The 13004-nt window shown below is 33.5% G+C and overlaps 2 protein-coding genes and 1 pseudogene across 2 annotated transcripts; 2 read left to right on the top strand and 1 right to left on the bottom strand.

The window, feature by feature from the left end:
- Positions 1–437: 437 nt before the first annotated feature.
- On the bottom strand, positions 438–2249 carry BRG3 (SBP (S-ribonuclease binding protein) family protein). Its single transcript, XM_021432331.2, is given in 4 exon segments — positions 438–699; positions 701–1128; positions 1545–1920; positions 2015–2249. Coding segments are annotated over 4 exon segments (1032 nt in total). The 5' UTR covers positions 2071–2249; the 3' UTR covers positions 438–527.
- A 6562-nt stretch (positions 2250–8811) lies between these two features.
- On the top strand, positions 8812–9550 carry LOC110419970 (protein CYSTEINE-RICH TRANSMEMBRANE MODULE 9-like). Its single transcript, XM_021433109.2, has 3 exons — positions 8812–8871; positions 9095–9281; positions 9413–9550. Exons 1-3 carry the CDS (start codon positions 8841–8843, stop codon positions 9459–9461), a joined length of 267 nt encoding a protein of 88 aa, XP_021288784.1. The 5' UTR covers positions 8812–8840; the 3' UTR covers positions 9462–9550.
- A 222-nt stretch (positions 9551–9772) lies between these two features.
- Positions 9773–11507, top strand: LOC149526981 (uncharacterized; annotated as a pseudogene).
- The last annotated feature ends 1497 nt before the right edge of the window (positions 11508–13004 follow it).

The following is a 13004-nucleotide window of genomic DNA, read 5'->3' as shown; positions in this document are numbered from 1 at the left end:
ACACCTGTCCTTTTCGCTCCCCCCCCACCCCTCGTTGACTCCACGCCTTTCTCGCGCGTCACCGCACGCCCCCATCAACTCTTTTCTTGGTTTCTTCTCTCTCTACATCTGTCGGGGTAGATGCCCCCATGTGGGTCCCACCCTTCCCTCCCTCCCTCCATTCCTTTAGCCTTCGTTTCTTTGAACTCCCATTGCTAACTTGCGCCCCCATCATCGCCCTCCTAATTCACTTCGACTGGAAAAAGTAAATAATCAATAATTTAAAAAGAAAAACAAAAAGAAATAAATGCAGAATTATTGCACATTTCCGTTTCCTCTTTTTTCCCCCTCTTTTCTCTTAAAATAAATTTAATAATGCAAATATTTTTCACTCAAAAAGTTGAAATTGTATCTTCATTGTTTTGGAAAAAAAAAAAGAAAACCCAAAAGTAAAAAAAAAAGAGAAAGAATTAATCTAACTAATTACAAAATTTGAGTTTTCAACATTTCGGATTTTTTTGGGTGTGTATGAATTTTTTTTTGGCAACTTAAGACATGTTAACATGGACACTAGCATTTTTGGTGGATTTACAGATGGGGCAAATGTGAAGGCTAGAGCCACAAGCAGTACACAAACACAGATGCCTGCATGGTAACAGCAACACACACGATTCTTCCTTCCTACAATTCTTGCACAATCTGCTACTTGCACCGCTTCCTCATATGATTATTATTATCATCATCCTTCAGCAATTTCCTCTCGCCTCCTTCCACTGCAAACGTGCGCCTCTCCACTTCCCAACTGCTGCCGCAACTAGATTGCGCATCATCAACCTCCTCTGCCGCTGCCTCCTCTATTCCTACGCCGCGGGTGCGCTCGTCCTTCACCTGCGCCGCAAGGACTTGTTCTAGGTTGGTCCGTAGGGCGTTGGCCGTGGCCTCGTTGGTTTGAGCCAAGTCTCTCCAAATTTGGTTCTCTATGCAGAGTGACTTCACCCTCTCTTCAAGTGCCCAATTTAATTTCCCAATCTTCTCAATTTCTTCCTCTTTGGCTCTTAGTTTCTTCATTACTCCTCCTTCTATCGCCTCCATTATTTTCCTTGCTTGCCTCTTCCTCTTTTCCTCTATTTCCATCCTCACTTTCTCCATCTATAACCAAAAAAGACCCAAAAATCCATCAATATTAATTGTTTCAGAAAAAGATAATAAATTAAGAAAAGAAAAACAAAGTATAATCAATGCAAATAAACTTGTCCCTTAGTGCCACTTTCTTTCTTACAAAATGCAGGTTTAAGAAGAAAAAGGTTCTCTCACAGAAAAAAGTTAAAACTTAAAACTTTCAATTGAGATGGGATATTTGCAAAGATAGATTAAACTTTTAAGTATAATGAATTTTAAGCAAAGGGATTAAAATTTATTAAATTTCAGCGATTAAAACTTGAAATTCTTTGAATTTAAGCTGAAATGGATCATGAAACCCGATTACGTGTTCCAAATCCAATGAGTTTTCACGTTTCAAAAACAAGAAAAAAGAAAAGATTATATTAATAATAAGAGAGACTTACATGTTGGGAGATGAGGTGATCAATATCCAACTCTTGCTGCTCAATATGGAAGGAAATATCATGGCCAAGAAAGGAGAGGGGAGAGCAAGAACTTTTGTTGTTGTGGGGTTGTTGTTGTTGTTGTAGAGAAGGGAAAGAAAGGATTGGATTAATGGAATCTCTAGAACGCTTCCTCGGTAGAGGAAGATTGTTATATGTCAAAGTACTCTCGGATTTGATCGCTGCAGGCTTCTGATGGATTGAATCAGTAACCACAGAGTTGTAGAAAGGAAGCAGTCCTTCCGTTGCCGCCGTCGTCGTTCCTGATAATGGTACCCCATATCCCATCTGGGCTTGAAAGATGTTCCCGTTTGCTTCAATGGGATTCATCATTTCCCTGAAAGAAAAAGAAACCGACGTATAAATCTTTGATTTTGCAGTACATGCGCGTTATCTCATTGTTTAAAGAATCAAGCTGATCAGAAGGGTACCTGTTTCCTAAGAATTGAGGAGGGAAGAGATTAAGATGCCTTGCTTCAACAGCCATAGACTAAAGAAAAAGATTGCGTCCGAGTTTGCTCTGCTTTTGGTTTCTTCTTCTGGTTTTCGAAGGAGAGTTGTTTTGGTTTTTAAGAAGGATGGAATGAGAGAGAGAGAGAGAGGGAGAGGGCGGATGAGAAGAGAAGGGGCATGCAATAGAGGTGGCAAGGCTGTATGGTGGGGTTTATTTAGGGATTGGTTCGGTTTAGAGAGAGAGTGAGAAACTTGAAAGAATAATAAATAAAAATTAAATAATTTCTTTCTTTTTTTTACTTATTTTTTATTTGTGTGTGTTCAATTTGAGATAGATTTATATGGAGAAAAGTAAGCATACGTGAAAGCAGATCTGTTTGTAGGTTTGGGTTCTTTTGTCTATTTTAGGATTCGTTTACCAAATTATCCTCTTCCCCTTCCCCTTCCCCTCCTACTTCACTCTCATCGAATCATCCCAGTCCATTAAAAACGAACACACATATCTAGAGATCTATTCCGTAATTTAAGCACCTTTGTGGGGGTATTTCTGGGTTTTAACAAATACCGGGTTTTTACCGCCTTCTTACTTAACTGCTTGAGATTACTGATGACGGATTTAATGAACTGACAGCCAGGGTATCTGCCACGTCTACATCTTCCACCTAAGCAGCGCTAGTGCTTTTCCCCCATTTTACTGAAACAACGTCAAATGAAGTGGGGTCCATGAGTACATGTGTAAGACACTGTGAGAGGATATGAGGGCAAGCAGAGTGCGGGGACCCCACGTCGGGAGTACCAGCGTGGCAAGATTGTAACAAATAAAAAAAAGGAAGAGGACTTTAGCCAGGCCTAGGCAGGTGTTGAGAAAGAGAGAGAGAGAGAGAAGGGAAAGGTACGATGTACCAGGGAAGGGCTGGTCTTTTGGCTTTTTCTATTGATTTTGATTGAATCCATGCTGGTCTCATGGGAAACGTTTAGCCTCATTTTTTGGCATTTACTTATGCCACGTGTCCAAATTTCGCTTCCCCCCCTCTTGTTATTCATAAAATCAAATTAAATATATCCCACTTAAAATTTTTTCTTGTTTATCCCATTCCCCTCAATCGGTTATCTCTTAGGTGTTACGATTGAAATTATGTTTCAATCCCAATTTCAGTGTTAAATTAAATAATTCATTAGCACTATATCAAAACTATCAAATTAGATGTTTATTCAAACAATTTTCACGTACTTAGGTTTTATAGGAATTTAAGATTTATGTAATTACGTGGATGATACTCTTAGCTACATTGCTTTAGAAGATGACAGAAAGGTTTGACTTTTATCCTTATTATCAGCATATTAAAATTTTATCACTATAAGACTTGTTTTTATAGCTATAGAGAGAGAGAGAGAGAGAGAGGGAGAGAGAAAGTGTTGGTCACTTATTGCAAGGTAAAATCAACTCTATATACCCACAGAAAAATTGTATCATTTGACTAAATTGATAATTAAGAAGTCTCAAAATTAGCCAGAGAGAGTTAAAGGTTTGATTGAGGGCGTATGGAATGTGTACGAGTTCATAGCTAAGCTAGGCATAGGCAAACATATATATATAATATAAATATAACCCTAAGCTAATGTAGGGTTTTAGGGTTGTCCTTTAGTTTATCCTTCACCTAATGAATTGGTGGGGGCATCAGCTAGACATTCAATGTAACTTACCACAAAATGGAGACTATATATATGAATTTGTTGGTTGGACATTTTAACATTTAATGTGAACTATGTTTCTTATAATTGATGTGTACTGTCGTACAAACTGAGGTGCTATTAGTCTGCTAACGCGTGCTTAATGCTCTGTAATTGCCTTTACATCTTTAATTAATTGTGCTGATTTATGCCTGCGCAAGTCAAGCTTTGAGTTTATGCTACAAGGCAACTAGGGCTTTGAATAATTGAAAGGTTAACATTCAATGAGAAATTCGGTAATTTGTTAATGCTTCTTCCTTTGATTCACGTCAGTTACAGGGCTTGATCAATTAGGTTAGCACCCATGAGTTCACACTTTTTATTAATTTAATAAATTTATCGCCATTGCTGAATTTTACGAACAATTTTATACAATAATTTATTGTTTGATGGAAAATAGTTTTTCAAAGATTTTGTGCTTCGGGTGAATAGAATTTCAATGCGTGATATATTGTATGTGTGGGATGGAAATTTCCAAAGGAGAGGGGCATGATTTCTTGGAGTTGAATTCTAGATCCATTAAATTTGGCAAAGCAAATTATTTTGACCGGGTCTTAATGTTGACATGCCAATCAATCTTACCTAATTGGTGACCTTGAAAGAATGGGTGCAATTCATATTCTCAAATATTGGATACCATATTCTTCAATACACCTCAAGACGTTTCACAACTCCTTTGGCAACCCTTGGCCGCTAAGGTTCAAAGTGGGACAAATGTTTGAGAAACCATCAACTTTGGAAAGGGAGAGTTTGAAATTTGGAAAACAGTTTAGGGTTTACTTCAAAATTCGGATTCGATTCCCTCTTCTTCATAAACATTTAAGAAGAAAATCTATATTTAATTGTCACATCTTCTCTGCGACACCTCTTTGATTTTATCATAGTAGAGCCGGATTTGAAGATCTAGATATTCCTTGACCGAAAACACGTCAATTTTTGAGTTTTTAGATTTAAGGCACAAGGACAAACACCTAACGATTATTTTATATGTCACATAGTAACAATTATGCACTAGTTGATGCTTCCAAGGGAAATCTCCATCTTGATTAATTAAGAAACCAAATGTGAGCAATATTTCTCTGACTGTTTCCCACTATAGTTTTAACATTTTTAAAAATCAAGTTACTCAAGCAGGAGTAGACAAATTAGCTTCATTTAAGGAGACAAAACGACAAATGGATCAGTCCTTTGATTAACAAACAAAAATATTTTGATGTTGCTAATAATCAAGCTCAATGCCAACTAAGGTTTTCAGAAATTGTACTTGGCCCTCATTGCACCCATCGGACGTTTTGAGAGGAGATTATTTTATATTCGAATAAAAAAATATAATATTCTTTTATTCATCTTACATGGGTTATTAAAGTTTTAATTATCATAAACCCGCATGGGGTTATAAGATAGTGTGCCTTGTGAGGCAGGCCGTACAGACAAAGGAGGACCATAATGCATTGATATATGGGTGCCTCCAAGGCTCCTATCTGTCTGTCATGCAACTGCTTGGAAAAGAAGTAGTAATAATGCAGAGGGTTAGACTATTGAGGTGAAAATTGTTGGAAAATTTCATCTACCTGGAAAAGATAGATACCCCATTACAAGGAGAGAGTAGATGTAAAGTAGGTTGATGGATTCTTTGTTCATTGCACTTTCCTTCATGTCTCTCTTTTTTCAGTTTTTTTTTTCTAAGCTCCATTATTGCCCACATAAATCCAACCCTATCAACTATACTTTCATTCAACACAGCACCGAAATCACAAAAGAGACCGCATAAAAAGGCAAAGTAAATTATAAAAGGTGATCTTACTTTAATGTCAAAAAAAAAAGAAGAGATAATTGGATGGTTTATAATTGTTCTTGAATGCGTGCTGTCATGGTAAGGACACAACAAATAGTTGAAAGAAAAGGGAATATAAGAGAGAGAGAGAGAGAGAGAGAGAGAGAGATCATGTTTGTATGTGCTTCCCCTCTTTTAAGGGCAACTAATTCTATATTACATCAATTGGCTTGGGTGTGGAGGTTTCCCTTTAACCTTTTTCTTACATTCAACTTGTTAAAGTTATTGGTTTCGTGCATTCTTCATGTGATATCCGACCTTTTGTTCTCTCACACAATGAGAATCTCAAGATCTAATTTCCCTTCTCCCCCTTTCTCTCTTTGGGAATCTCCTTCATCATCATCATCATCATCATCATCTCCATGAAGATATATTATAAACAAAATCACAACTTTTGAATATGTATGTTAATCTTATAACTCGTTTGTGATATTTAAAAATTTTATCTCCACAATCCCAATTTTTTCGTTGTTAAACCTTATTCTTTTATCTCCATTTTCCTTCTTTCTCCTACCAAGTATAGTGTTAATGAAATGTTTGATGCAGGGGGATGTGTTGGAGCTATCATTATTTCTTTAATTGGAAACATACCTTACTTCTACTAAGGGGACATGTATAAGTTAAAGAACAGTTAGCTTTATTTATGTACGAAATAAATTAGAGATGCCAGCAAATTTGACCGTTAGGTTTGGGAAGGAACTGCATATGTGGGGTCCCAAGTGTAGTAAAGCTACAAGGGGGTACTTGATTCTCTCTTTCTTCAGTGCAAGGGCACATTTATTCACTCCTCCAAATCTAATTATTGAACAAAATGGTGACCTTTCTTTGGGGTGGGCACACAACCCCTTAGGCCAAACGTGACTTCACTGTCACCTTTGCATGAATAATGCAAATGGGCAAAAAATAAATACCTGTGTTGGAAAATTTCAAGGGAAAATGGGCCTGAAAATGGCAAAGTGTTTTTATACCTGTCTTTGCAATAGGTATGTCAATGACACATTTCCCAATATATAGTACATTATTTATTAATTTTGTTTATTCACTTTTCTCTCCCTCTCCCTCTCTCTGATCTGATCTGATCTGATCTTTTCCATGTGCATATCTCCCACACTTGTCCCACTTCAAGACAAAGTAATATTTGACATTCATTTCCTAAATCTGTTCAGCCAAAGGATGGTGTGTGTGTGTGTGTTGGTGTGGGGATTGAAATGAATTGAATTGGATTAGACCTGCATTTTTTTCAAGGACAATTTACTGTCAAAACAGTGATATCTTGTTGGGTTGCTTTCACCAGTTTTGACATGTTTGTACACTCAAATATATATTGCCTATCTAATTGGTTTGCAGCTGCAACAACCCAAAGCATCTATATATATTGCAATAAACCACTGCCCATTTTGACACCATGGCTCACAGCTATCTTGTTGTCTTTTTTCTATTTCTACCCTCTGATCCCTCTTCCTGTTGCATTTATTAGAAGAAATGTGATGACAGTGTACTTTTATTTTCCTTTGTTTATAAAACACAAAAAGATTTTTTCTCTTCACTTTTCAGTATGTTACCCACTTACTAGAAAAAGAAAAAGATTTTGATGCAAAACTTACTTGTGGAAGGAGGGCATAGGGAAACAGTGTAAAAGGTTTGAGTTTCTCCATTTCATTTTGAAAATAATAAAATCTATAAATAGAATTCAATCAAGTGTAAAAGTCCTTAAATTTGTTCATCCAATGATTAAAGTTGTTGATGGAAAAAGCTTAAATAATAATTTATTCTAAAAGGGTTTTGGGGTTATGCAAGTTAAAAAGTGATTATGAAGGGTTGATTATATATATATTTATATATTTGGGATTGCCATTTAAATAAATTATGATTACTTGATTTGTTGTTTTGCTATGATTGTAAAAAATTTATTATGAAGCAAATAAGTTATTGTTTCACATAAAATAGGTTGATTTAGTATTCAGAATAGGCCTGAGAAATTATAGTCCAAAAAAAAAAAAATAGTCCAAGTATATTTCAAAGCAATCAATCCCACCTTGTGAGTAAAGAAACTTAATTTGGATTGCGGCCCACTCTCTTTTTAGAGTTGGGCTGCCTTACTCTCTTGTTTGGGCCCTATACTCTTTTTAGGTTTTCGTCTAACCACACAGTTGTAAGGCCCGTAAAAGAGTATCTACAAGCAAACCAATAACATTTCATTTTTTTTTTCATTTGATTAGGGGTTTCGAATTTAATTTTTTAAATAAGAATATATATTTATCATTAAATAAAATATTTTGTGTAAAAACATTTTATTATTTGAAGTTTGAAAATCAAATATTTGTTATATTGCGAGTTATGATAACAACTTATTGAAATATTAAAGATTTTTTTTAACTTAATTTCAGCCACTATTTCCATCTCATAACTACTTTTTGGATACTAATTCTGAAAAAACAGAAAATTAAGCAAGAAAGATTTGTTTTTTTTTTTTTTTTTCATTTTCACCACTTCTCCTTCAAGAATTTCATTGTAAAATCCTTTTCGCAAGACTTTTTTGTTCATCTAAAAGGCATTTATAATTAGTCGATTAGTAAAATTTTGCTCAAATATCCATGCAAAGGTACAATTAGGATACTCTAAAAATCTCTAGACAAATCTATTGTAGGGAAATTTTATTCGATTAAAACTTGAAATTTTGTCTTAAAAAGTTTAGGTTTGAATTTGAATCTTGAAATGACCGGAGAAAATAAAATTTATGTGATAGAAGTGAATTGCTTCGTCTTCGAATAGTTCAAAATTATTCCTTACTTAAATTTTGTCAAGAAAAGTTATAAAAGATTAATTATTGATAATTAAGGTGATTGGAAGCTGGCATTTGAAAAATTTGAGATAAATTTGAAATGTACCTCAGAGCTACAACCAAAAGAAAAAAGAAAAGAGAGATTCAATTACAGATTGTAGTCACCTAATGAAGCAAAGCATGTAACTTGTTTTTACATGGATGGTCGTTATTGATTCAGTCCTGATCATGCAGCTCCATCCATTAGGCCATTGTTGATGAATTTTGTTTTCTTGTTTTATACGCGTTTTGGCTTCGGTTGACTCTCTTGTAAACCCCGTCCAACAGGTTAGCTCTTCCATACAAGAACCAGTCAAATCCAGCCCCTCCTCAATTTCCTAATTCTTCACTCTCTTAAGCTAATTGACTTGAACCAACACACAGTTAGATCTCAACAACATCCTCTTCGGCTCTAGTCATGGCACACTACGATCAACAACAAGCTCCTGGTAAGTTTTTCTTTGAAGAATGATTGATGTATACATGTACTTTGCTAGCTAACTGTGAACTGATCATGGTAATCGAGATTTTTGATAGCAAGATTGATTTTGTTTGTGGTTAAAAGTTTCACAGTTGCACAATCAAATGTAGTTTCATGTCATAGGTAAATTAAAGTAGTCTTTAATGGTGATTTGGAATGGCTAATTAAATTAAATTGGTGTTGTGTGATAGCATATCCTCGACCAAGCGAGGTATATCAACCACCTCAACAATGCTATCCAGCAGAAAAGGAGGTGGAAATGCGTGCTAATGCTCCGCCACCACCCGTTGGTTATCCCACTAAGGGCGGCACTGAGTACCCCCAACATGCCCCTCCTCTCCACACGCAAAGCAGAGGTGATGACTTTTGGAAAGGATGGTGAGTGGTGGTTATAATTTGGCCTCTCTTATCTCTCTACACGCCTGTATTATTCATTGTAGGGTGTGTTTCATTTTCTTTCACTGATTATGTATAGTTCCCAACACTTTGTTTCCTTGAATCCCTTGCAGTTTTGCTGCCTTATGTTGCTGCTGTGTGTTGGATATGTGCTTTTGCTAATCAAGCACACCCTAGATGCATGCCTAAATCTTGATAAGGCACTAAGTTTTCTTTTCTCTCTTGATTTCCCATCTAGGCTACATTAATCATGCTTATAGTTTCTCTACTTAATGGAGTTATTTTTGTACTACTTTTGATGTCTTATAAGGAATAAAAATATTAAGACCTTATGTACTCATTGAATCAAATGCTATGTGATGTTTGATTTAACGTTAGTAATACAAATATCAAAGACAATTTTAATGTCTCTTTTATTCGGTCTTGATGTTATTAAGTTTTCCAACTTTTCGACATTCGTCATTTGATTTATAATGGATACAAGGCAAGAAGCAAGAGGGATAAAATTTGAGTATATTGCATTAGTGGATGCATTGAAATCCAACTTGAATAATTGTGTACCACAGAAACGAAAATTAAGGTAAAGCTAGCTGATAATCATCGTCATGATTTACAAAACCTTGCATTGCGAGGCAGAATAGACTATGCTCCACAAAACTTTGGCGCATTAATTAACGGATTACCTAAGAGCTAATCAAGCATCATTTAACTGGTCTTGAGTCATTAAGATATTAGTTTAAGAAAGCCTTCAATTGTGGTTTAATTAGAAAATATTAAACAACAAATTTCCTGATCAAGAGACCTCATCTTTGAGAATAATCGAATATTTGCAAACCAGAGAGAAGGAAGGTTTGTGTTCTTATTCCTCAAAGAAAAGTTGATACAAGAATCCCAGCTATTTGTAGTGAGCCGTAGTATAAGCTGGACAAGGTTTGTATTTTTTCTCCTATATATAAAACCAATTATTTCTTTTTCAATGTATAATATCTACTCTTAAATTCTTCTTTTCTCATTTGCTCTTTTTTCCTGCTTCCTTTAACTTTAATTTTCCTCCAAAGAATACAAAATAAGTCCATTATATTATTATCTTCATAAAGCCGTGAATCTTATTTGTGGTTTGCAATAAGCATTCAACAATTAGATACTATTATTCTAATATTTATAGACTTTTTTACTTTTATTTTTAATTTATATTATATTGTTGTTTTACCTTTATTTTATATGATACTCGATTTATTTGAATTAAAAATTTTGATTGTTGATTTTGTATTAACCATTTAAAAAATATAAAAATTTTGCATCTCAAAAAGTTAGAAGAATAAAAATTTAATAATTTTTTTAATTTCAATAAAAAAAAGCCTAATTGAATATTTCATTTTAGGCCTTTGAACTTATTGAGTCACCCCTGATCACTAATGAGCTATCTTTGGCTTTGCAAAGGAAAAATAGGACATTATAAATGCTATGACACTAGTTAAAATGTCTAAGCAACACTTGTAAATGATGAGAAGTGAAGGATGTGAATCTCTATTAAATGAAGTTTCTTCATTTTGCAATAAACATGACATAGTGATTCCACATATGGATACCACATTTATGCTTCGAGGAAGGCCAAAACGTAAAGCTTCAAAAGTATCAAATTTTCATAATTATCATTTTGATATAATGAATGAAGTTTTAGATTTGCAACTTGAGGAGCTTAATAATTATTTCATTAAATTGAACATGGAGCTACTTCAATGTATTGTGTGCTTACATCCTAGTAATTCATTTTTTTGCCTTTAACAAAGAAAGATTTATTCGTATGGCTCAATTGTATCCTTTTGATTATTTAATAGTGGATTTAGTGGCACTTGAAAATCAAATTGAAAATTATATTGCAGACTTACGTTTGGATAAGGAATTTGTTGAAGTTAATGGAATTGGTGATCTTGCTAGGAAGATGGCAGAGACAAATAGAAATACTATGTATCCTTTGGTTTATTTGCTGGTAAAACTTGTATTGATTTTACCAGTTGCAACAGCGTCAATTGAAAGAGCTTTTGAGCAATGAAATTTATAAAGCATAGGCTACACAAACGAATAAGTGATAAGTGGATGAATGATTGCTTGGTAACATATATTGAAAAAGATGTATTTAATAGTGTTTATACTGATACTATCATACAACGTTTTCAAAATATAAAACATCGTCATAGACAATTATAGTGTTTTTAGATATTTTTACTTTAAAATATTAAATGAATGTATTGAATTTACATTTTCTTTAATTTAATGTTAAAACTTCTACTTTATGAATTTTAACATATTTATTTTTTAATTATTATTTTAATTATGACACCATTCAAGAAAATTTTTAAGTCTGCCCTTACTTTTATGGCATCTAACTCACATTGTGTAGCCTTTCTCCATTAAGCATGTTGGTTCTAATCTATGAGATAAGGATGAGTTGAATGCTTTATGGTTAGTAGGGATGAGCATTGGATGGTTTGGTTAGTTTTAGCTGCAGAAGCGACCACAATAAATCAAGTTGACTAAGGTGGCAGAATCGATCGCCAATGACCAAGCAAAGATAAAAACTGATGAAACCGTGATTGCTCATAGTCAATGAGTCAATCTAGGGATGTAAATGGGTACTTAGTAATTGAGTATTTGCAGGTACTCGACTTGATAATATAGGGTTTAGGTACCCTATAATCGATTATAGAACGGGTTCGAGTATTACGTTTAGTACCAACTCAAGTCCAGGTAGGCTTTGGGTATCATGTGTAAGGTACCTTAAATCTGAACTTGATTATATTTATTTCTGGTATTACCAGGTATCTAGTACTTGTATAATTTGATTATACTTATATTATGTATAATGTCACAAAATGTTGTAACTAGTGAGATTTGAACCTTTGTTATCTTTACATTTTTGACAATTTTAATCATCTCAACCAATTTTCTCTTTTTTGAATTATTAAAAGTAAAATTAATTTATATTATTTGAACAATAATGTAAATTTAAATATATAAAATTTTTATATCAGTTGAACTTATAAACTAATAAATGTAAAATTAATTTATATTACTTGAACTATGTCGCAAACTTGCACCTGAACATTTAGCTCATTGGTTGGTGCATGATCTCTCTCTTAAAAAGAGTAAGGTTCAAATCTCCTTTCCCTAAATATATATATATATATATATATATATAACTATGATGTAAATTTAAATATATAAAAATTTTATATTAGTTGAACTTATAAACTAATAAATGTAAAATTAATTTATATTACTCGAACTATGATGCCAACTTAAATATATAAAACTTTTATATTAGTCGAACTTGTAAACTAATAAATATAAAATTAATTTATATTACTTGTACTATGATGCAAATTTAAATATATAAAATTTTTATATTAGTCAAACTTGTAAATTAATAAATGTAAAATTAATTTATATTAGAATTTTCAATGCACTGTCACCATTAATATGGGAGTTCTTTTTCTCTTTTTTTGTAACTTTTCACATTAAGGACAATGTGCAATTTAAGTTTGGGGGAGGATTTTATTGTTATTAATTTTTATGATAGTTTAGGTTAGTTTATTTTCGTTAAATTTTTTTTATGCATATGCATTTGCATTTGAACTAGATTAAATTAAACTAGTTTTATTTAATTTACCTATCCAATGATGAGAACTCAATTATATTCCTATC

The sequence above is a fragment of the Theobroma umbraticum genome, unplaced genomic scaffold (assembly GCF_002168275.2).
Source record: "Theobroma umbraticum cultivar Fairchild unplaced genomic scaffold, ASM216827v3 scaffold_67.0, whole genome shotgun sequence".
NCBI classification, from domain to species: domain Eukaryota; kingdom Viridiplantae; phylum Streptophyta; class Magnoliopsida; order Malvales; family Malvaceae; genus Theobroma; species Theobroma umbraticum.
Note: the sequence above shows the minus strand (reverse complement) of the source record. Positions and strands in the feature narration are given on the sequence as shown.

Coding starts and splice junctions, on each gene's coding strand:
- LOC110419970 (XM_021433109.2), top strand. CDS start 8,841: ATGGCACACTACGATCAACAACAAGCTCCTG. Junction 8,872..9,094: donor CGATCAACAACAAGCTCCTG/GTAAGTTTTTCT, acceptor GTTGTGTGATAG/CATATCCTCGACCAAGCGAG. Junction 9,282..9,412: donor GATGACTTTTGGAAAGGATG/GTGAGTGGTGGT, acceptor AATCCCTTGCAG/TTTTGCTGCCTTATGTTGCT.